This window comes from Zosterops lateralis (assembly GCF_965231275.1).
Source record: "Zosterops lateralis genome assembly, chromosome: 3".
NCBI lineage: Eukaryota > Metazoa > Chordata > Aves > Passeriformes > Zosteropidae > Zosterops > Zosterops lateralis.
Window position 1 is genome coordinate 5231093 of NC_139764.1, and position 24499 is coordinate 5255591.

The following is a 24499-nucleotide window of genomic DNA, read 5'->3' on the forward strand; positions in this document are numbered from 1 at the left end:
AGGGTGTGAGTTAGCTGAGCCTCACAGGTGTTTCTGGCCACATCACTGAATATATTATCATTATATCCCCCTGCCCCTGTGGAGTGTCCTTGGCTTTCAAACCTGAAGTTGGAGTGGCTGTGTCCATTCCTCTGAGTGAACCTCTCCCATCCCACCCAGTTAGGATGTTAAAGCGCAAATGTAGTCGTTGCGCAATGTCAGATTATATGTTCTGGTGAAAATTGACCTTTGATATATAAAATTAATACCACTGCCCATCTGCAGAGTGGGAAATGCAGTTATTCTCTTAGGTCATCTCTGTTTTCTGTCATTCACAGCCTTTTCCTTGTCTGTGAGGGGTCTGTTTTTCTGGGGAACTTTCCAACCATCTGATGAACAATGCTGTGTACAGCCATGTGCATTACTGTACTAGAATTTGATTTTCTAACTTGGGATTAGAAAGAGATGTAAAGATGTAAAGAGGAATTTTCCACTTATACCTCTTCATTTTTTTAAAAGAATAGTTGAATATACATACAATATGCTGGAAATTAAGGTGAAAATATCAAACAGTGCTCTTTTAATTCAAAATCATTGGTCCCTCCAGATGTATACAAATATTCAACTTCAAGAAGCTGGTTAGCTACATTATCAGCATATATTAGAGAAAAATAAGATTAGCAGTCTGTGAAAAGGTAAAACTATACCATTTATTATAAGATTTCAGTGGAGAAAATGTCTTAAAAGTCATTAATGCTGTCAAATATTTTCTCTTCAATTTAGTTTGGGGTTTTTTTTTTCTTCTTACCCCTTTCTGCCATTGTCTACCCATCAGAAATCTATTCAATGTTTTTTCAATAAATAACATAAGACTTGAGCACAGATTTTTTCATTATGTACTGCTATGAAGCAGAAGAATGTTACAGTTGTTATTCAGGAGTAGGAAATGTAACGAATTGCAGTTAATTTTTTCTCCCTGCTTTCTGTTCTAATGTTGTGCTCAAGGCACAGAAACCTTCCTTAAGTATTCTCACTTTCAGTTGATTCCACCTGTATTCCTCCCTGTTCCTCTGGTTTTCTGCCTATTTAGGTGGTTAATGTTGCTATTAGCAATATCTGTGCCTGTTGCATGCTCTTGACTATTGGTTATGTGCAAGAAAGCAGCCCCCAAGGTTGTATTTAGCAGAAATTGAATCTCTAGGTTTTGTATGTTTTGAGGTAACATTCTATTTCATTCATCCTACACAAAATAGTCAATGCAATTTAGAAAGACTTGCTAATAAACATAAATTCTAATTCATTAAGCAGGTGGGACTGCCCTGGAAGGAAAATCAAAAGTTAGGCCAGATCACCTGGTTCTTCATCAAGGTGTATGTCCTCTGGGTTTGCAGTTTCTGTCATCTTTTTAAAGTTTCCTTGTCATACTTGGGTTCAGCACCAGAACATTATTTTTAATGTATTTATATTGAAACCATGCAAAGACCTTTAGAGAAGGTATATAATTAAGAGCTAAGCAAAATGCTCACAGCCAGACAAATTATACTGGCTAATCTTAACCCAAAGATTCTCCAGATTGGTGATTCTGAGTCCAACATCCCTCTGTCCTGACTAAATTTTCTATTTAAAAAAATAAAATTCCTTTTAAACCTATAAACTGTCATCTATGAGATTCATTCTGCAGCCAGCTCCAACGTTTGGCAAGTACCTCTTTTTTCGTCCTTCTCCAGCAGAAGATAAATAAAATATAGTTCTGCTGGTGCCTAAGATGGTTTGCATCACTAGAGACAGGCAAGGTGCCTCTGAGTACATCACACTGATGAGAAGCGGCTGCTCCTGCTGCAGCTTCAAACCCCTCCTGCAGCCAGGGCTCCCTGAAACTGTGCACACCAACTGCCCAAGGAGTATCTATCCAAAAGGAGCAACTAAATGTTGTGTATTTGCATTCAGGTTTTTTTTGCATTAAGATCTCTGACCTTAATGATGTTTCAGAGACAACCAAGCCACATTTCTAAGTGTCATTTGTGCATCTCAAGCTGCGCCAGGGGAGGTTTAGGTTGGACATGAGGAGAAATTTCTTCACAGAAGGAATGAGTAGACATTGGAATGGGCTGTCCAGGGAGGGGATGGAGTCACTGTGCCTGGGTGTGTTTAATTCAAGACTGGATGTGGCACTCAGTGCTGTGGTCTGGTTGACCCAGTGGTGTTCAGTCGAGAGTTGGACTCAGTAATCACAAAGATCTTTTCCAATGGAATTGATTCTGTGGGGAAGATGGATGCAAAGATTCTTGTTTAACCATGTGCTGTCAAGGGCTTTGGGACGAGCAGAAAAAGTTGTGAGAATTGTGATGAACCTGTGTGTCTCACTGGCTGATTCTCTGCCAGCAGAACTCCTGGAACTTGTATCCTTTGCATCTCCCACCATCCCACTTCCCTCTCCCATTGTTCATGACAGAGGCACTGGGCTCCTCCTGAAAGCAACAGAGCAGTTCTATGTCATCTCTGTATGTCCACTGTCATAATTTATCATTGTTTGCTCATGTCTTTTACAGAATAAGAACAAAATGGTTAGTTTGTCATGGTTTGATGTGCCATTCAAGGTGTTCTTGAGATGGGTCACTTGGCTCTGGCCAGTGGATTGTTTACATTGAAGCACTGCTTGCAAATTTTTGCTAGTGCTTGTGGAGTTCTCTTGGTTCCTTCCTGAGCAGTGGTGTGTAAGCCGAGCACAGGTTGGAGTCAGTCGGCAAAAATGCTTATTTTTCCTGGTTCAACTTCGTTCAATTTACTGAGTTTCACTTTCAACTTAATCCTTAGACAATGGATTTATTGAAGAAAACTTTCAATTTTAAAGGCTGGAGTACAAACCAGGGGTTTGGATTTCACCCATGCTTTGGCTGTGGTAATCTTACCTTGCAGTGCGCCTTCCTGGAGGGGCTCATAGTCAGAAGACAGAAATCTATTAGAGAGCTGTGTTTTCAGTCGCTTGCTCTGTTACACACAGGAGCAGGTACTCATTTTCACAACACAATCAGTATTGGAGCAACACTGCTCATACCGGAGTGATTTATGGATGTTTCAGTATCTGCAGGCTGTTCTTCTGAACAAAATACAAATGTTACTGGAGAGTCTTGGAGAACATTTCTGCAGTCTAAAATCATCTCTGATTGCTTTGTGATATTTTAAGGCTTTCAGCCAACCTGTTTTGGGTGGCTGTAAATGCACTGCAAAGCAGCATTCACACAGGTGGTGCAGCAGAAGGTATGGCTGCCCTACATACCATAATCAGTAGAAATTCCCAGGATCCCTGCAAGCACTGTAAACGAGCTGGGAGCAGCCTGGCTGTAGTAGCAGGGAGCTGTGTGTGGCTGAGGAGCTGACTAAATCAGCCAGCACAGTGAGGTGGTTCTGACACCCCAGAAAACAGGTAAAGCACAGCCAGCTTGGAGCTGGCTCACACATCTGCATGGCGTAAATGCTGAGGGCTGGAATGAAACATTTCTGAGCTGCTGTTCCCTGCTACCAGCTCCTGTCTCATGTACACCTGGTCTTTGATTGGTGTTGGCACTCATTGCCTGGTTCCAGCTGGAAACATCACTTAATTCATGCCAGAGGATTTCTGTGTGTGAACAGAATGGTGGATTGAAGCGCCACATTCTCCACAAATTCTCTTTACTCTTGATGCAAGAAAAAAAGGGAAGTCTCTTAATACCTGTGTATGAAAAACAAACTGTTATAAATGCAATGGCAAATATCGGATAAATAAAAGACAATTTATTAATAACAAAATATCGAGCACAAGAAAAATGAGAAAACCACAAAAATAGGAAATGATCAGCGCCGCGCTGGGTGGATAGGGGTCCGCACCGGGGTACAAGACTCCCCAGTCCACGCCGATGCAGCTTTCAGTCCAGCATTTTATAGGGTTTTTCTGCCCTTAGGCAGTCCAGGTGTCCAGGATGGGCTGAATAGTCCGAATTTCTTTTCGATGGCCTTCCCGGATCTCGTCAGGTCTCATTGTCTCATTCCGGGAAAAACTCTTTCTTATGTCAATTTCATGTGTTAGTCTTATGCTGAGAGCTGATGGGATTGCCAGCGGGTTGATGAGATTGGTATCGTTGTCATGAAAGAATTTCTTCCTTGCATTGGCAAGGAAGTGCTTATCGAGGTTGGCCAGTGTCTTTGTCTAGCTTGATGAGGTTCATCCTGTCTTTGCAACTGAGACTGGCAGGCTGAGGGGGAAACGATTAGCCCTATACTGGATTTCACAATTTTATTAACCTTATTCCTTATTATACATTAGGTTATTATTTTACACTCGAATTTTTACCCAAAATTTATCACACAAACCAAAGAAAAAAACCCTTAATTTTTATATGTTTTTTGGTTTGTTTTCCTGTTTTAAACATTGACTGAAACTTTAAAGATGTAGCACATGCTTTTTAAAGAATATTTTTGTAAATAATATTGAGCATACAGGTAAAACAGGTCTGTGTGGGCATGCCTTGACTCCAGCTGCAGGTATGATTGCACAGTGGGAGGCTTTGCTCTGCAGTGTAATATTGCTGATGGAATTGCCTGATGGAGCTCAAGTTCCATTTGTGGCACATGTAGTCAGAGGGGTTCAGGGAGCATGGCTGGAGCTCATATTTACAGCTGTTCCTTTTTGTTAGCTTTGGATCAGGTAGTTTTGATCTCAGTGTATCAGCCTGGTTTCTTTCCTGGTTTGCTACTTCTGCTCTCAAAAACACAGCCACAACATCAGGTTTGGATAGAGATGTTATCTTATGCCTGTCAGGACCAGGTCTGAAAGCAAAAGGAAGTTTGATTTCTTTAATTGTCACAGGGTACTGTCTGTTATACAGCTTGAAAAGGGCAGCCTTTGTTTCCTAGATCTGATAGTTCTGCTGCGATGATAAGTTTGCCTGAGTAACTTATTCCTCCTTATCTTGTGTGTGAATTTGGATTTCCAGTGAAAAGCAGGGTTTCCCTGCTTATCACATCCAGCACCTGCAGGATCTTGTATACAACCTGATTTTCAAGTATTGCCATTCTGAACTTTAAGATCAGGTGGTTGTTTAACCACAGCTTCAAAAACAAACTACGAATAACTTTTTCCATCTTCGTTCTGCTTAATAGTTCTGCTGTTTCTTTGTGTTCAATTTCTTAATAAATCATGAGATTTGTTAATAAATAAATAAATAGGCTCTTGAAAATGTTACAGCTTACTAGCTACAGTACCTGTTGGCTGTGGGTTTGCTTTTTAACATTATGTTAAAAATTTTATTTAAAAAAAATATTTATTTATTTAAAAAAATTTTAACATTATGTTAAGCAAGTTCCTGAATGACTTTGTAACCAGGTGCTAAAGCCAAGTTTTCAGTATGTTGTAAAATTTAAGAAGTGGCAAACTTGCATTAGGATTGGGAGATCAGACCAAGAGTCCTGGCAAAATGAGCTGTAAAGTATCAAAGGTGAGAGAACTTTTTCTCAGTCAGCTAGTTTTCAAAATCCTAGCGGTCTTTCCCATCAGCATGTGTGAGAAGCAATTAGCTGCACCTGAAATTCACTGCTCTTGGTTCTGTCTGTGCTGCCAGTCTGTCCTTTTTGCTGGTCTCGACGTGACTCCTGTGTGACCTGGTCGCTGCACAAATAACAAGCAGAAAATAACAAGAGCTTTGCACCCATGCCCAGCTGTGACCTGGTTGAGATGGGATCACTCAGGCTAGCAGGAATGTGATCATCACAAAGGAAGCAGAAGCAAGGGGTTATGACTGCTCTTTTCAGTAAGAAAGAGTTGGATTGGTTCCTTTTCTCACCCGTGATGGTTCCAAAGGGGCTCAGTTTTGCTGGCACTCTGAGCAAGCAGCTGTGTGCTGCATTTGCATGGGGTTTCTGCATGAAGGTTACTCTGGTTGCCCTGATAAGGGATTGTCTCCAGCCTATGCTGGCAACAACCTGGGGACTCTGGTGTCCCCTACCCTGCCTATTTACAGAGCAAATCTGTGCCCTTAATGTGCTTAATCAAGAACACTCAGGGGTGGGCTCAGTTAGTTCACACTTTCTCACAAACAGATCTTTATGCATGTTAGTTTGCATACAGCAATGAACGGTATTATTCATTAACCCTTAACAAGCCCATGCTATTGAGATTTTGAGAAAACAGAAATACAACCCAGGTGGGGAAAGCTGTTACTATGAAATCTGCTTTTTCTGTTTTCATGCCAGCCACTTCTGTTTCAGGAGAAGAAATAACCTCTCTGTTCTCTGTGCTGCTTTTATCTCCCATCCAAAAAAGCCCTGCCAACAACCTGGTATCTCAGTAAGCACAGCCTGGTCACTTGCCTTCAGGAGGCTGCTGCTAGCTGCTCAGCTTAAAAAACTTGCAGACCACTCTCGGTGTTGCTGGGGGTGACAAGGGGCTTTCCAGAGAAACACCACCTGGACCTAGTCCCTTTTCCCTCCATGTGCCATTTCACTCAGATGCCCAAAGAAGACAAGCATATATGTAGCAACAAAGGGATTTAACTCAGCCAGGCCATGACTGTGCAAAGCGCCTTCTGACACGGATGAGGACTGTACAGAAACCAAGACTGCAGGAGAGTGCACTGACAAAAGGAAAGATTTATTATCTAAACCCTATATTAATATTTCAGTAAGCGAGCAAACAAGCCCACAGTGTGCAACCTCTCTGGTGCAAACTTTCAATTTGTACACGTAGTTATTTCACAGAAGATTTGTTTTAGACAGTGACATCTTGCTTGGTCTGTTCTCCACTGTATAGTGTAGTTGTATAGTATCCAAGGGCTCCAAAACAAATAAAATCATCTTCCCTGATGCTGAAAAGCCATATCCTTGCTTTTAACAGAGGGGAGTATTCTGACTTGCTCAGTAAAAATGGTATCTTAAGAAGAATGGAAACCAGAAAGATTCAGTGGTGGATCCATACCTCTACTGTACAAATGCTTTTGCCCATGGTTTTTGATATGGAAAACCCACCATTTTCCTCCCTTGGAACAACCTTCCCATAGATATTCCCAAGCCCTGAGTTGTTTTCCTGCAGTGTGGCCTGTTGCTTCTTTTTCAACTCCTTTGCCTGGCAGTGAGCTTCATGGTCTGATCACAAAGAAGAGGAGTTAATTAGGGTCTTGGAGGGAGATTAAGAGCATTTTTAAAAAAATTGTCCTCAGGATGTTAGGACTGCTTTGGGAATAAATAGGGCACAGGAAGGTGGGAAGTGGGACTTTGATACATGATTTGCCAATCCAGTTGTGACCAGCCCAGAATGATGTTCATGTCACATCATGTTGTCCATTAATTCTTTTGGCAAGTATTATTTCCTACGGGAGTCAGCCACGATGAGTGGTGTCCAGGGATAGTGTTTCTTCTCAGGCTTTTTCCATGGTATGCAGCTGATTTTCCAGCATCAAATCATACATGCTGACAAGAATCAGATGCACCTGTTCCTTGACCACAGCCTGCACCACAGATGCAGATTTAGAGCCCCTAAAAAGAAAAGGCTGGAGGGTGTGGACCAGTTGAGCTGGGTAATTTCACTGCCAGGGCTATTTTTAGTATAAACTGTGTACTCACATCTAAATTTAGAGTGATTATAATTATGTTAGAAGTTTTGTTACACAGAAATAAACAGCTGCTGGAGACTGAGGGCAGCTTGGGACCACAAAGCATTGAATGCACTAACTCACATGTGGCAACACTTTTCCTAATGTGCCCATTGGGATTCCATGCCTAAAGTCTACTGCCTGCTTCAGCAAAAAGGTTTGCTCTTCACAAATTTCAGCAGAATATTTTTGGTTATTTTTTGGAGGGGTTTTGTTAACTGGGTTGTGAGAAGTGCTGTCATCTTCTCCTCAGCAATGCCTGTACTTTAATTATAAACTGCAGAGTTTTCCATGCAAAGAAACACTGTATTTACATATATACTATATTGTACCTATATGCTTCACATTTCCCTAGGCTGGTCTCCCAAATCTCAAGACTTTTGAAGATCCCTGCAATGGATTTATGGATGTATGGAGAAACTGTAGGCTGCAGAAGGACAGCATTCACATTATTGTTCTTACAAGGGGTTTGCTAGCCAAGGGCAAAGAACACTCTTCCTTAAGCTTTCAGTCAAAAACCAGTCTAGACATTTTTATCACATTAAACAGTCTGAAGCATTTAATAGGTATGTGACAGGAAAAAAAAAGCAGTCTGAACTAGCTGACCAGTTTTCTTATGGGAAAAGCCTACTGGGCTCAAGTTTTTATTCTTTGCAGTGGTAATTATTATGCTGGAAATACTTAACAGTGATGAAGACAAAGCTGGTTTTAGACATGTAAAAATGTTACCTTTGCTTTCTGTGGGGTCTGCTGTGCTTTGGGTGTGATGCTGCTCTTTATTTTGATGGGCCCTGCCTTCCCTGGGCCCGTGTGCCACTTGTTGCTGAGCTGTGGGAGGCCAGAGTGGATGGTGGCAGCCATAGTTAAGCACCGCTTGAGAACACTTCAGTTCATCCAGCCAATGCAAATGGCAAAACATTTTCTCTCTGTCTCAGCAAGGATCCCTTTATCAATTTTTATGATGTAACTGGCTATATCTGTTGATTCCCACTGAATTTGATGGCTTCCAAACAGACTGGTCTTTTTTTGACCTCCACCCTCATGTCTAGAATCAGTTCTTTCACCTTTCCCAGTTTCTTCCCCATTCATCCGTTGGTCTGTCTGCAACCTGGGGCAATACTAACTCCTCACTTCCAGGAGCCCTGCCATCCCCATTCCTGAGCTGCCACAATAAATGACCTCCCTCTGGCCTGGAATGTTGGTGGTGTTCTTTCCACTTCTCTCTTTTTCTCCCCCACACACAGACACCAGCATTTTGCTTTGTTGGTCTTTCTTAGTATATATTCCACCCAGTTCCTTCCTTTCCAGCTATATTGCAGTAAACCAGCTTCATACTTGGAATAATCTCTAAAAATAGCCTTGCCAGTGCTATCCCAAATAATTTCCATTTCAGCTTTCCCAAGCTATCTGCTGTTCTTCTCTAGCATGGTGAAAGTGTGGCCATCTTCCCTTTGGATTTTAGCTGTGTTGGTCTGCTCGGACACCATGTCATGCTGCCTCAGCCCACATCAATGCCAGACACCCCATCCTTGCTTCCTGTATCTTTTCCTGTTGTTAGTTCCTTCCTCCTCTTTTCAATTCTTATGCTCTTTCTCCCCCACGCATCCATTTCACTTCTTTCTGCCCTGATGGTTGCCTGGAGTCAGGAATGTCCTCATGGTATGCATGCTCTCACTTCTCCAGGGACAGAGGAGAAAGTGCTGCTCATCTCCCTGCCTGTGTGGGTGTGTTCCCTGTCCTCTGCTTGTGCTATGTGTCCCTTTCCTCCTCAGCAGAAGTGGGGTCACAGCAGCAGGTGACAAGAAAGAACAGGAGGAGGAGGAGCTCGGAGAGGTATTGGCTGCTCCTCTCCTTTTCTGCTGCTTGACACTCAAATTACATCCTAAAGTTAGGAATCCAGAGAAATTACGTCCCCTGACTCTGGTGTCGCCAGCTTGCCCAGAAAAATATGAATAAATGGGATTTCTCAGCATGCTGTAGATCTTGCTGTTTATTAGGAGCTGTCAAAGAAGTGTTCCAAATGGGCTGTGTGGGCCAGCAGGCCATACCAGCACTCCTGAGTGACAGGCTGGCTCTCCTTTCTGTCTCCATACTGGACAAATAGGTTACATACCAACACTTTTATTTTTATCCCTTTAGGAATACTCTGTCAAATCATCCACTTGGAGCAATCAAAAATTGAGATGCCTTTCCTTCAGAAATTTCATATATATGTATATATATATATATATATATATATAATGAATAGTTGAACAAGCCAAAAAGCATCCAGCAGGAAGATTTGAAAGGTTTCTGGCTTGGAACACTCTCCCACCCCGCTCTTTAATAGCTGACATGCCTGGTTTTACCGTATTTCTGCAACAAGCCATACATTAATATTCAGAGTGACATTTGAGGGGTGCTGTTCTGAAGCAATGTAAACAGCTGAATGCCTCAATAATGACTGTATTAGCACTCTGAACTGTTTTATCAGATAAAGTTCTGAGTAGTCTCAGGCAGCCTCCCTTTGCCCCAAAGAGACAACAGCTGTCACTTGGATAGCGACTGCTGTGACAGGAAACAGAGCACAATGTCAAGAGAATTGTTTTAATATTTGATTAGTAGAAATGAATATGCAGATTGCAGGAGTTCTCTGAGGCAGAGATTAGTGAAAGAGTCTGTGATGTTTTATGCATTCCTATTTTCTGCTTGTGGTTAACTATGAACTTACCAGATAAAGGATCGGGGATATTTTTTCTTTATCCTTGGTCACATTTTCTGCACAATCTCTCCTATTGTTTTCAGAGCTTCTGGGCAGTGGCACAGCAACCATTTAAAAGGAAATGTGGCTGAAACAAATTGACAAGAAATGCTTACTTTGCCACCTACCTACCATAATGAAAGTTCAGAATCTGTTGCTTTTCCTCTTGCTTCTCTATGAAATTAAAGATATAAATAAATGATAACCTCGTGCACCTCCAACATGGCTGTCCATATTTATCCTGCTGGAAAGAGGGCTTCTGGATTTCCAAATTATAGGCAGCAGTTTATTTTCAGCCTTGCCTAGTTGTGATGCACTGTGTGTAGAACCAGGACAATCCCATCTTCAGCAAAATGCTCACTTTGTTAATGAGTTAGCACTGGGTGTTATTGGTAGTGAAAGGGGTACTTAGCATCACTAATTCTGTAATTAAGACAAGTCTTGTTAGCCTATTTAGAGGGAGGAAGAGGAGAATGGTGATTTATTAAAAAAACTATGGATATTGATCTAATACCAATATCCAACTATGACGGACAAAGACTCTCTAACAGTTTAAAGTTAGAAAGTGTATATTTATTATGACGCCGGGCAGTGTGCGGGATAGCTCCCAAAAACACACGCGCAGTTTACAGATCATCACAGGGTCGTTTTATGTACAGGAGTATTGAATACCCAAAACATAAATGCATATTCATAACTCTGGTACCTCCCGTTCCCTGCTTCGTATGGTAATTAGCCCAAAAAGCCATTAAGCATGCATAGTTTGTTCTTTAAAATGGGTCGGTGGTCTTTTTTATAGGGTGGGGTCCCAAAATGATGAAGAAAGATGGGTCTTCCTCCCTTGACTTTTTAACCTTTAATGTTCGTGACAGCTAAATCCTGTTTTTTTCCAGGACTGTTTGATTTATGATTGTATTGTATTCATGGGGTCTATTGATTATTCAGGATGCAAAAGCCTAGTTTGACAGCTTCTCTGATTTATCAGTTCCTTCTACGATTTATCAGTTCCTTCAGTCTGGCTTCTGTTAGCAAAAGGGAAGTCTTAGCTACATTATCTCAGCACTATCTATTTTGACTACAGTCTTTAATTCTTCTAAATCAATGCCTCAATGGGAAATAGCAAAATGTCCATCCAGGACTCCAGAGCTGTCTGGCTCTCCCCTAACTGCAGCCTGGATCCTTTGACTCCTACCTACCCCAAAGGAGATGTGTTTTTCCTGAACAATTGATGATGAGTGTTGGTTTTGCATACAACAGGAAGAGTGGCTGGGGTGAGAAAAATAGACAACTTGAACCTCTACAACAGGGTTTAGGTGAGGCACTTATTAATATTTTTCCCCCATCCTTTAAATGTCATTCTGATTCCCAGATCTGCTTTTTGCACAGGAGTGTTGAAGTACACGCTATAAGCCCCATATGGTTTCTTTTCCTGATACTGACTGAGAGGTATTTTTTTCTGTGATGTGAACTTGAAATCTTGGCAGAAAGATAAAATGAAACCAGCCAACTAAAATCTTCATGGGGAGCTGCAGTCTGCTCCAGCCACACTTCAGCAAGGGCAGCTCACAGCTCTGCTGCTGCACTTGCTTGAGCCTGGGCCTGTCACAGAAGTGAGCGGGGAAAAAAAGCTGCACCTAAAAATCTCTCCTACCCTAGGTTTGGATTCACTGCTGGCCTGGGCAGAAGGAGAGTGGAGAATTTCCATTCCAACCAGCTGACAATGCCCTGCCTGCATTCCCCTACCTCTGAGATTGACTCAGGGGTGATGACAAAGGGAGATGAAAACAAACGGGAGGGAGCGAGGAAGGAAGGAAAGAAGGAAGGAACTGATGAAGTGCAGATGGCAGGTCTATGTCGCCTTTCATTCCATATTATCTTCTCCAGTTTCAAGAAGGGAATGCAAAACCCTCTGTCTCTAGGGTGGAAGGTGGATGCTGAGGTGGAATCTGAGCAGCATTGCATCTTCTGACCAAAATCTTCTTACCAGTGTCATAGGTTAAACTGTACGATGACAATCTTAAAAGTATAAATCTCCTGTGCATTTCCATGGTGACTGTAGTTCATAGGCTTTATCCAGGGTACCAAGAAATTTGTAATTAGTTTAAACTTCCAACAAATACCTACTTTTAGCAGACTGCCAACTGTAAATAATGAACACAGGTTTTTGATGTTAATGCATTTTAGACTGCTGGAACAATTGCCAAAGATCACCTTAGCCTTGTCTGAAATTTTGAGCCAGCAATGTGGGTCGCTTTTGTTTTCTCAGAAATCATCCATAAAATCAGCAAATTAAAATGTCACTTTCCTAATTTTAGATTTTAACGCAACATCTATGTCCCTCACAGCTTATTAGTTTTTAATATATCTGAATATATATTTAATATATTTTGAAAAAGATCCTAATAAATCATGCCCAAACTTTAATAAAGTTTGGTTTGAACTAAAGTACCTGACCATAAGAGGGATTATTTCAAACACGCAGGGGTTTAGAAGTTATTACAAAAATATGATCTTGACCTTTCTTTGCATTTTATTAATACAAAGTCTGGGCCTCTGTCAGTGTTTGGAAACAGACAACTGTGTCCTCAGGATGTGGTCGTGGAGCAGCTGATAATTGTAATTTGTTTTATTTTTGTTTGAGGTACTACATTATGTTCTTTCCAAAACTTTTCCTTGCACTAAAAAAGGAAAGACTGCTGATATTAATGCAGTTTGGAAGTTTGTTTTCATGGGATTTGTAGTTAATAATTCAGTTTTAGAATCTTGCAGTTGTTTTATGTCCTTGGATCCCCAAACTCTTGCATTTGTAATTGGAGTGAGGCTCACCTGAGGTTGTTTGGTGTTTATCTGTACTCTCACCGGAACTCTTTTTAGAATTTTAATTTCAAACATTTATTCCTGTCTTCCTATAATGTTAAAATACAGGAACCACTTCTGCTTGAAATCTTTTAGAGCACAAAGCACCAGGATGAAGCTAAAAAGAAGAAACTGAAGTCCTAAATGTCAAAATTGCCCATGATTTTAATTCAAATAATTTGTACGAACACTTTTTACAGGTGTACCAAAAAGTGAGAAATGCTACTCACTGGCTTAAGATGTGTTACCTAGCAGATTAAACACCAGTACAAATTAAGTTTGTTATTAATTGCCCAAACACCATATTGAAAACTTGTTTTTTAATAAATCTGACAAATCCCATTCCTTTAGAGTTCATTGCTGTAATGATACAAGATGTCAGAGTTTACAAAACTGTAAAGAGGAAGTTTGAGCTTCAGTAAGTCAGGAAATACTTGAGATGTTTTGAAATTGCTATGTGTTTGTTTGTTTGTTTGTTTTATTATTCCATGAAGTAGCCTTTGTTTTAAAACTGCCTTCTATTGAAAGCCACCGAGTGAAGTAATTAAACTTAATAAAAGTCACTGCTGGTTAAATCCAGATACATTGTATACATCCATCACATGCTATAGCAGTTCAGGAAGGATCTTGGCAGCGATTACATAAACCCTTGTTTTCATCAGAGTCCAATTTGCTCTCTATTACTACCTGAGGACGAGATGGCTTCCAGGAAATGGGACACTTGATATTATACTAAACAAATCTCTAACACCTCTAAGACTTCTGCTTGACTAAAGATAAACATGTAGCACTTTCCACATTTTTAGACAACTTAATATTTTGTATGGTTCATATTATTGGAATGAGACAAAACAGGGAAGGTTCTAGGGAATGGTTCCTCATTACATGCTCACATTATGAGATGATGTTTACCTGAAAGATCTAGAGCAAAATGGTACTTTTAGATTCATACTGAATAATGTGTGTAAATGAAAATCTATTGTCATTTACTGTCTTTGATGAGTCAGATTGCTAAATCCTCTGTACAATTCACAGCATTATGAGCATTTTCCCTTCTGAAATAATCCCTTGGGGAGATTTTTGCTTTTCCCTTTTCCTCTCACCTTTGCTTTACAAAATTGAGACTATGAACACCAAATTTCCTATCATTGGAAGGAAAGAATAATAAAAACAACTTTACTTCGTCCATGAAGTTTGTAGTTTTGTGTGACTAGTTTAGTATTTTTTAACATATAAGTTTTTAGTAATGTCCAGTTATGATAGCTCTGCATCTTAGCTCACTATTCAAGTCATATCTTTTTCTAGGAGTATACATAGATTCTCTTATTGCTCTAGAAGTTCTTTTGGAAATGACTAAAATTTTACCTTTTTTTTTTGTTTTGAACACTCTGGTGTTGCAATTGCCGCGTTATTTTTGTTTTTCCAGGCATTCCAAGTGACATCTACCTGAAGGCTCATTTTGGTCAGGAAGTGAAACTAATAAAGCTGGTTTACAATGGTGGCACACAAGGACTCTTCCCAATCCTATCAAAGATTTGTAATGAGTCCAGATGACTTTGGTGAACAATTCAAAAGGGAAACCCTGCTCCAGTGGCTCTGTATTGCTGCTGAGCAGAGAAATAATTTGCGTTCTTGGGCCTAGAAATGTCTGTAATTTAGAAGTTTGTGAGGAATTAGACCTGAGTGAATCATCTCAGCAGCTTTCCATAATGGCCTGATTTAAATGTATTTCTAATTGTCAGAATGTAGTTTAATTATCCTGTTGGAAATATACCAGAATAAGTTTTTTTACAAAACCAGCATGTCTCTTTATACACCATTCACTTCTCAGAAAGGCAAGTGGTCTCTTCCTCAAAAAAGGATGAGTGGTAAGCACTTATGTCAAAAAAATGAGAGTTTTCAAATGAATAGGAAGGCTGGGGAAAACTCTAGATATGAACAAACTAGGAAGCCATTAGGACAAAAACCAAAAACAGTGGGGAAGCTGGGAGGTGATGTTTGAGTCCTGTGTTTTATCCTAGGAATTCTACTTGTTAGGATCAGAGGTGGTGACTGAGGAACAGGCAGGACCAGGAGCACGTACTCATTTCTGAGCTCTGTACTGGGGGAAATCTCAAAAGATCAGCCCAGAACAGACCCCTTCTTGTTGTGGTCTAACCCCTCAGCTACCCTTGCATGCCAGAGCATTCCAGCAATTAAAATGAAATGGAAAATGAGACAAAATGGAAATTGAGACATTGCTAGACAATGCATACTCAGGCGCCTGTTGTATGTCTCTTGTTGTTCCTGGACCTTGTTCTGGGGAGAACTGGTTTAAGTTGCTTGCATTAGCTGTGGGATAACGTGTTTAAAAATAGCCTGCTGAAAAATTACTATTTTAAGAAAAAGAAAAAAGAAAAAAACCCCAACAAAACAAAACCAAAACAAACCAGCAAAATTTTACTGTGGAACAGCCTGGAAAGCTGTGAAATCTTGGAATTGTTTTATGGTTTAGCGTGGGCACTGCAGAAATTCAGCAGTGTGGCTCTCCCTGTTAATTTTTGCATAGGATTCATGCTATAGTGGCTTTTATTTTCTTAAAACTTTGAATCTTAAGTTCTAGAGTTGAAACCAAGATTTCATGTTTAAAAACCCCCTGTCTCTGTATTTTGCTTATGTTAATGTCAGTACCTTTATGACCAAATGAATTTGACGTTGAGCAGTAAATACACGAAGATCTGAATTTTCTTCAAGTTTCTAGAAATATTTATAGCATTTGAATACAAAAGTACTTCAAAGCCTCATTAAAAAATGAAAGGGGCATTTTTATAAGAATTTCAGTGCTGCACTGCCTGTTTACTCATGGACAGATGGATTTTCAGTCTAGTCCACAGCTTTGCAGGGAGACTTGCTGGACTGGGATGAACTCCATAAAAAAACCCCAAAAGTTAGAGAAATCTGCTGATCTAGATCTGGTTGTCTTTGTAATGAAGAATCTTGTTTACCAAACAGGAGTGCTGGTGAAGGTTATATGTACTTCAAGGTGGAGGGGATGTCCTGGGGTGAGTGGGAATGGGAAATAAATTCTTTTTTTTAGGGCTTTTTTAATTGCTTCCTTGCATCTGTAAGATAAAGATATTCCTGGGCAAGATTACTAAACTCAGCATAGTGTTGGGTGGGTGCTGCACTTGAAACCCACACAGACAGTGACTGGGGCAAGTGTAGCTGGTTGTAATTCCAAGAGGTAAGTGGTGAAATGGCAAACACAGAGTGTGGAGCCTCCTCACCTCTCACTCAGCAAATAGGGATTCATTCCAGAGGCAAAAATAATAATGACTAAAAAGAAAATTTACAGGTCCTGTTATGATACTCGGGGCTAAGCAAACTGCGGAAATTGTGAGTTTCTGTGTTTGAAACATGGGAGGATCAGCTCTAAGGAACTCTGCTGTCCTTTCCAGCAGTGTCTCAACATTGACAGGATGTTTATGGGATCCAAGGAGTATCCTATCCATCATGCTAGCCAGCCCTGTGGGTTGGTTTAGAATATCACCTCTTTCCCCAAACATTTGTCTCCTTCATATTAACAGAATCCTTTCCTCCTCCTGTTCAGCCACACCTTGTCCTTCTTTTGGTCAAAGAATGAAAAAAACCCAGGATTTATAGTCCACACACCCCAGATTTAGCTTAGTATAGCCAAGCTTACAAAAGAGGAAGACTTTTGTGTTAATTAATGCTCTTCTGGAGATGGTTAATTTTCTGTCCTCCCTTTTTGGGTACTCCAGGTGAATTTTATGTGACCCAAATCATGCCTTCAAGGCATAAATCAGTGTTGAAGGAAAGGGAGATACTGCACGAGGCATTTAACTACTGCACTTCACCTGCCTCTCCCTTGGAGTCATTAATTAAGTCCTGAAGTGCATTTATATGAGTGTTCTTTCTGCTTTTCTGAATGGTATGTATTCAAAGGAGTTATTATACTTTGAGAACTCTTAAGTTAGTAAGAAGATTTTATTTCAATTTTTAAAGGAATTCAGTTTTCAAATTAAAATTTTGCTGCCTTTAAATTTAGTTCTTTAACCTTCTATGTCTCCCAGTTGAATCTTCACACATTTCATTGTTATTAGATTTCTCTAAAGAGGGTAATTCTTGATTTTCATCATAGTGAGGATATATGCATGCACATTATTTGCAGCCATATGAATGCTACAATGTTGTGTCTGTTTGGGTTTGCTGGTTGGGATTGGGTTTTTTTTTCCACTCTCTGTGAACTGCTAAAAAATTGATTAAGATTAACAGAGGTCCAAAGAGTGACATGGGGATATTTTGTATTTTAGTTTGGTGATCTTAAAAGCTAACAGGGTTAAGAAAAAAAAGGATTTTTGAGAGAAATGTAAGAAATGTGAGAGACTGAAAAGAGCTTCTCTAAAGGCAGAGAGAATTTTCTTCACCTTCTGCACAGCTGCCAAAGTATAAGGCTTAAAAATGTTGTTTGTTACAATCCCTCCAACTCCTCCCTGCGTGTACTCGAGCTGTCGTTCCCTCACACTTCATCTGTCTCCGTTCATCTGTAAACTGAAGTGACCTGTGAGAGCAGAGTTCGAGAAGAGCTCGGTGAGGTGGTAAATAACAGCGGGCTGGAGTCCCCGAGAGAGAACTCGATTGCCTGATGGATGATGAGCAATCAGGCGTGTTTTCTTGCCGCTGAACGGCGAGGTTATGCAAATAAGATGAAAGGCTGTCATCTGGTTCCTGTGACAGGGGTGGTGCTGGGTGTCTGTGTCCTGGTCCAGACCCCTGACTTCAGACAGGCAGCTGGGAGAGTGCAGAGGGCTCGGGCTGACTGCGAGGTTTGAAAAATGCGCATTGCAGCACAAACTGAGGAGCTCCTTCTAGTTAATGCCTCAGCCATGAAGTAACAAGTTCATCAGACTGTGTGAGTACCCACATAAAGGAGAAGACCCCTGTGAAGGAGGGATTTGCAGAGCTGTGTTTCTGTAACTGGATGATGAGCTCAGCCAAGCTAACCAAGCTGTAGTGTGTAGTGTTAAGGTAATGAGTCTTGCTGCGAGTTAAGGGTGTGCTCTTTACACGCAGGTTTCACAGTGCCAGGTGCTGGAAGGAGCATTGGGATGTGCCTTACATGGGAGTTCAGAGCAGTTGCAGAACTTGTAGGGTATTAAATCTCAGTTCGTGTGGGGTTCAGCACCAGTGTAAACAGGTAAAAGCCATTTATATAGGCTTGGGACTGTGGAGGAGTGTTCTTCACAGCCTTAAAAGTGCCACCACATTTCTGATGTTTTAGCACAGAATGTGTCAATTTTTCCCAGAAGGATGGAAGCATTTATTGCTGCATGAATGTTGTATTTGAATGAACTTTCCTTCTTGAGACCATTCTGATAATAAAAAACATTTAAATAGATAGGGGAACAACCACCATGCCATAAAAATAGTGGTTATCACTTCAGGTGCGTATGTTTTAAGTTTCCTTTGCCCCAAGAACAACCACTAAGTTTCCAATTTGTTGTGATTATTCTGTGTGAACTCCATGAGCTGCATAGAACATGACCCCACCATGCTACAGCAGTGGGGTGGCTGTCCTGTTATCCAGCTTTCTTCATGGCATGAGGGAAAAGCAGCTCTAGGCTGATCTTAACTGGAAGAGACATTAGAATTATATGTATTAAAAATAAAAAATAATAATAAAAATTTTTGCATGTTCCTTGAAAGAATCTCAAAACATCTCATAATCCTCATGAATAAAATGATATTCCTTGTTTACAAAGTGGCAAGGGCCAAATGCACAGGACTGGCAAAAAGACAAGGGAGCTTTTGATAAGATATTGGATATAGATTATCTATTTCCTTCAAAGCATCTCTTCATTGGGAGAAAAAAGTACGGGCTAATAGTTTAAATATCCTTAGCCTTTTTTTTAAAGATTAGGGAACAGAGATCTATTATTTTGAATTTTCATCCCATTTTCAATGAAAATAAACTCTTAATGGTGACATGTATAAATAACTTTCAAACTGTATTTTTGATTTCTGTATCAATGACTAAAAAAGGGCAGGAGATGGGTTAACATGAAAACATACTTTGCATGTTTTCAGTAGTAGGGTTATTTTTTCAGTAGAAAATTACCAAAACAACTGTTCTTGAAGCAAATGTTGGACAGAGTCTTTTAACAGTTGTTTTGTTCTCATTCTTCTTCTTGTTTGATGTTTTGTGTGAATGAAAGCAAGAAAGACAAGGGACATACTACAAAGTTCTTAAACTCTTTTAAGTACTTGCATTTACTCTGGGTGTAAAATTCAGCCAAAGAAGACATATCTGTCTGCATGGATTGCCCAGGCTGTCATGCTCTCCCTGGAGTTTTATGCAGACCCTTTATTCCTCTTGCTTGGACAAATCTTCCCGGGTCTTGTGCCTGTGCTGCAGCAGCTCCAGATTAAATGAACTTGAGTATTTCAGAGTATTTAGTTGGGGCATTTTCTGCCCCTTCCAATGTAACCTGGAAGGCATTGCAAAGATTATTGCATAATTTGCTGTCTTTATTGTAATGTCCATACAATATAATGTCTGGGTTTTATTTTAAACATTTAAACATATTAACGTTTTTGTTCACATTTGTTCTCTTGCAGAAGTGTGCAATACAAGTACCTAGTTTTATTTAATGGCCTGTACCTCTAAACACTATTTTTCCCTATGAATTTGGAGATCTATATTATCCATATCTTGAGTTATGGATAAAATATGACTGAAAATACCCAGGAATTTACTTAACATAAATGAAATTTGAAATGAAAATTGTATTTTGCCTCTGTAGCATACAGTTTAGGATGTTAAGAAAAGATACACTCTGTCTCTGTAGCATCTGATGTTTTCCAGTAAAAAAGGAGCATTTGTCTGCATTACAGGTTGTGGTATTCTGTCACCTAGAGCTGGGTTAATCCCAGCCTCACTGTACTCTAGAAGTTACAGTGCAAGGGTTTTTCAAATAATTAAGTTCATGCACACATTTTTACAAGTATTTTCCATTTTAAAGGTATGAAACAAAAATACTTCTAGGAGGAAAGTTCTTGATTTGGAAATGCACTGCGACTTTTTAGTACTTCAGTATGAAAGGAAAAGCTACAAGCCACTTTTTATCCTGCTTGGCCTTTGAAATACTCCTTTTGAAGGACAGTAATTGAACTGTGCTTTTCCATTCCATTTCAGGTTTCTCTTCTGTAATCATGGCAAAACCTTATGAATTTAACTGGCAGAAGCCAGTTCCCTCTTTTATGCAAGATGGTGCTGTGTTTGATAGATATGAAGAGGTAAGAAGCCTTTCATTTGCTATTCTCTTTTAAATATGCGGAAGTTCTAGACTATTTCAGGTTTTGCATTCATTGTACACAAAGAAACTTTAATTTTTTCTTGTAACATCCCCAGAAATGTCTGTGGGGAGGCAATACCAATACACTTTATTGCTATATGTGTTTTTTTTTTTTCTTTTAAAAGAAATAGCTTTAAAATATATTTAATCCCTCTGATTTGACATAAACCCTGAGGAAGAGAAAGGGAGAATTGGATCAAAATATCTGTAACGTGTATAAAACGCTCGTCTTTGCAGATTCATAAAGCACATTATTAAACAAAGTGAATCATTCTATTTTTTCCTGCTATCTATCAAATGGAGGGAGGGAGAATATTGCTTTTTTAAAATATATAAACTCAGGACCTGCCTATTACAACAGAAAGTAAGGGAACACAAAACATTAATATTCTGATTCAAATGCACCATTTGAGAACTGGAGTGGTTTTATCTTCTTTAGAAAATCAATCTGCACTCTATCTGAAACATGATTACTATGATCGTCCTTTCAGCTATGCTTTAATCCACATTTATTAAAGGAATACAAAACAGGGTATTTTACACAGGCAGCTGAAATAAAATGCTGAGAAGTTTACCTTATACTCAGCACTGATATGCTGGGAAGAATAATTTTATCAGGGTCCATTTTTAATCTTGTTTGAACAGGAAATCTCTATAAGTTGAAGGAAAGTGCCTTCAGGGATATTAGTATTTTCTTATCTTTTGAAATGTAAGTAAAAGGTATTTTTTTATCATGAGGCCTGCCAAGATAGGGATAGTTGGTTTACCCTGTATTTCCAGATTTGGGGCCAGATAAATGAAATAGATACTGGTGGACATGGAATTCCTTTTGAAAGGCGGCTCAGAAAAGCTTTATTTTCCTTCAGCAAATACTGCTCCAGAAACAGCCTGTGAGGAGCTAAGTGAGGGGGCACAGCCTGTGTTTATTCTCTTGCACCTTCACCAAGAAACAGAAAATGGGCAGATACACAAGAGAGTTTTTAGTTTTTTAGTGCTCAAATTTCAGTATGACATCAGAGACACTCCGTGAGCACCTGGGATGTGGTGGCAGGGACAAGGTCAGTACCATTTATTCTGTTCTCAGCAGGAACCTCTGGGAGACTCCACTTGTGGGCACACGTGGGGCCAGGAGCTGGCACCGAGGTCTTGTTCCTTGCAGCTGAATTTGCTGCCCCCAGAACCCCATAGAAAGGAGTCCTGTTTTCCCCCTGTGGAGCAAAACCTTGTCTGTCCATCCTGTGATCCTGCTCCAAGTGTTGCTGCAGTTTATTCCAGGTTTTCTGTGGTACAGCTGGGAGTCTGGTTTGTTTCCTCACAGAGGACTCTTCTCACAAATGCGCCTCAGTTTTCAATTAAGGAAGTCAGGGGGTTCTGGATCCTCTTTTTCTTGAAGAAGTGATTGATTCTGCACACTGTTTTCCTGCATTTAAGCTTAATTTATGATGCTCTAATTGAGGCTGGAGGTGTGTGTGGGAAATTTCTTTTTAAATTCAGCTAATCTGATTTTTTTGCCTTGCCTAGTTTCTTTGGAATGCCATTCTTTCCTGATTTCTTCTACAAATCAATATCCTTCAAGCTCTGCTTGTCAGATATTCTGGCTGCAAAGCACTCACAGCATGTGCACTGCCATAGTGCGACAGAAGAGTGCTTCCCAAATTCTGCACATTAAAAAGAAATGTGGCCATTTGATCCTGAAAGTGGCATTGGAAAATTATATCTTTTTTTACCTTAAAGCATTTAATTTTCAATAGCTTTTTTTTAAGTTCCATTTCATTAAGATTTTTTATTAGGTAAGAATCGCTGTTTTAATTAAATAAAACATCTTCATTTAGTTGCAATGAGATAGAAAATATTAATTATGTGCATTCCAGTGTCTCAAGCATCAACAAGAAGACAAATCATTAAAAGTGATCTCTTTTTTAAAAGCCTGCCTCTCTCACTTCTGGTTTTTTTTTTGGGAACAGCAAATTCTGCAGGAGGGTCTTTAGGAAGAAACAGAACAGTCCTTTGTTTTTAAATGATAAATAATTGATATTTGTCAAACTGACTAAAATAATGGTCTGTATTTTCTTTTCTATAGGAATCTTTTGTCTTTGAAAGCAACTGTCTCTTCCAAGTAGATGAATTTGGTTTTTTTCTGAGCTGGAAAAGTGAAGGAAAGGTATATAACAATTACATCAGGAATGTATATTATATGTTATTGCACTTGATTTATATTCTGGTTTTTAAAAATCTAAAATACTGCATTAGTTTATTTACAAAACTAGTCTTCATCCTATTCTTTGAGAATTGACAGAAGTGAAGCATTTAAGAGGGAATTAACTGATATTAAAGGGAAATATACCGCTTAGTGTTTGTTAACAGTGTTTGCCAATAAATTCACTGTTTGTTTTTGCTGAAATTTCCAACTGAAGTATGTCTCAGCAGACCTTTGAACTTGTTCCCTTTTTATCTTTTCAGGAGGGACAGGTATTAGAATGCTCCCTGATCAACAGTGTTCGTTTTGGAGCTGTACCAAAGGTACTCTATAGTTACTTTATACTCTTCATTTAAACAAAGAATATTAAAACTGAAGGTGAAATGCAGGATGGCATTCATTTCTTGAAATAATGCAAGCAACACAGCTTTTATTTTGCAGTCATAGCCTAAAGTTTGAAGTTTTGAAGTGATTTGTTGTGATTGCAGTGGGAAGTTTCATTCACCAGGTCTTTCTGATGTTCTACAGGATTCAAGATGCACTGAAAGCTGAACAGACCTTAAGAGCACATATCAAGATTTTTAGTTATATTGTAACAGTTTATTGTGATACTTGTTTTAGGGATCTGAAAAAAACCCTTTAATTTTCCATATTTTGTTCCTATCTGTTTGAATTTATTTTATCTTCTTACTCCATTGACATAAAATGTAGAAAGATTTGTTTGCATCCTTCTTCATGCATTTAGGTGGTCAGAGAGGGCAGCTGGTCACAGTCTGCCTTTTTAAAGAGTATCAGCAGAAATACTAGCTAGGAGTTCTGGAGAACTCCAAAACTTTGGAAATATGCTCAGTAGTATTCAGAAGGAATGTGCAGGATTTTCTGCACTGAATTGTGGCTCTCCTTCCACCAGGCCTTCAGTTTAGAAGATTTGTATTTCCTGCATTTCCACTTGCACATGTTAAGTGGTTTTGTGTTGACTGTAGGTAACTATCTCTTAGAAATTCTCTTGGGAATCCACAAATTGAGATTTCTGCCCCACAGAGAAGGGGCATGAGGTGTAGACAACCCCATGCTCCATGTGCTGACAGCCACACCACTGTGCTTCAGACTTCAGCTCTGTCTTTAATAAAATATTAAAAAATATACTCATTAAATCTCCAGCAGCAGAGCCAACAGCTTGTGTGACATGTCGCTAAGAAACAGCCAAGAAGTCACAGACGTCGATGACTCTCAGGAACTATGGACTTAACTAGATTGGAATAATTAACTTAGAGATTAGTACTGTTCCTCTGTTTCCACTCCTGGGAGTGATTAATTTTTCCTTTTCACGATGAAAATATGAGTTCTCACAATCATGTTCCTAACTGTTAGAATATATTGTTTTATCAGGTTTGCACAATGTTTCTAAGTGAAAGCACTCATTTAAGATTACAAAGGTTTAAAGGTGTATAAGGAGGTGAAAATGCATTTTTACCAGAGTGCCTTGCATAACAGAAGTGTTGCAAATGTAACAAGTTCCTTATTCTGTTTCACAGGATCCCAAAATACTGACTGCACTTGAGGCTGTTGGAAAATCAGAAAATGAGTTGGAAGGACGGATAGTGTGTGTTTGCAGTGGCACAGATCTGGTGAACATCAGCTTCACTTTCATGGTAGCAGAAAACACAGAAATAGCCAAGGTATTTCACAATTAAACAGTGTTTGGGAGTTGAAAGAAGAACTCATCAGCAGTACTCAATTGTTTTCCCTAAGT

The 24499-nt window shown here is 39.6% G+C and overlaps 1 protein-coding gene across 10 annotated transcripts in view; it reads left to right on the plus strand.

The window, feature by feature from the left end:
• The window catches only part of PLCB4 (phospholipase C beta 4), a 187259-nt gene that overhangs the window by 82069 nt on the left and 80691 nt on the right, over positions 1-24499 (plus strand). For 9 of the 10 annotated variants that reach the window (XM_083857441.1, XM_083857442.1, XM_083857439.1 and 6 more), the window contains 4 exons: positions 20390-20490; positions 22630-22710; positions 23010-23069; positions 24282-24425. In XM_083857441.1, the coding sequence (XP_083713567.1) occupies positions 20407-20490; positions 22630-22710; positions 23010-23069; positions 24282-24425 (369 nt within the window). In that variant the 5' untranslated portion in view covers positions 20390-20406. Of the gene's footprint in view, positions 1-17986; positions 18107-20389; positions 20491-22629; positions 22711-23009; positions 23070-24281; positions 24426-24499 lie in introns of those variants that run through there. The other variant, XM_083857443.1, reaches the window with a different exon arrangement.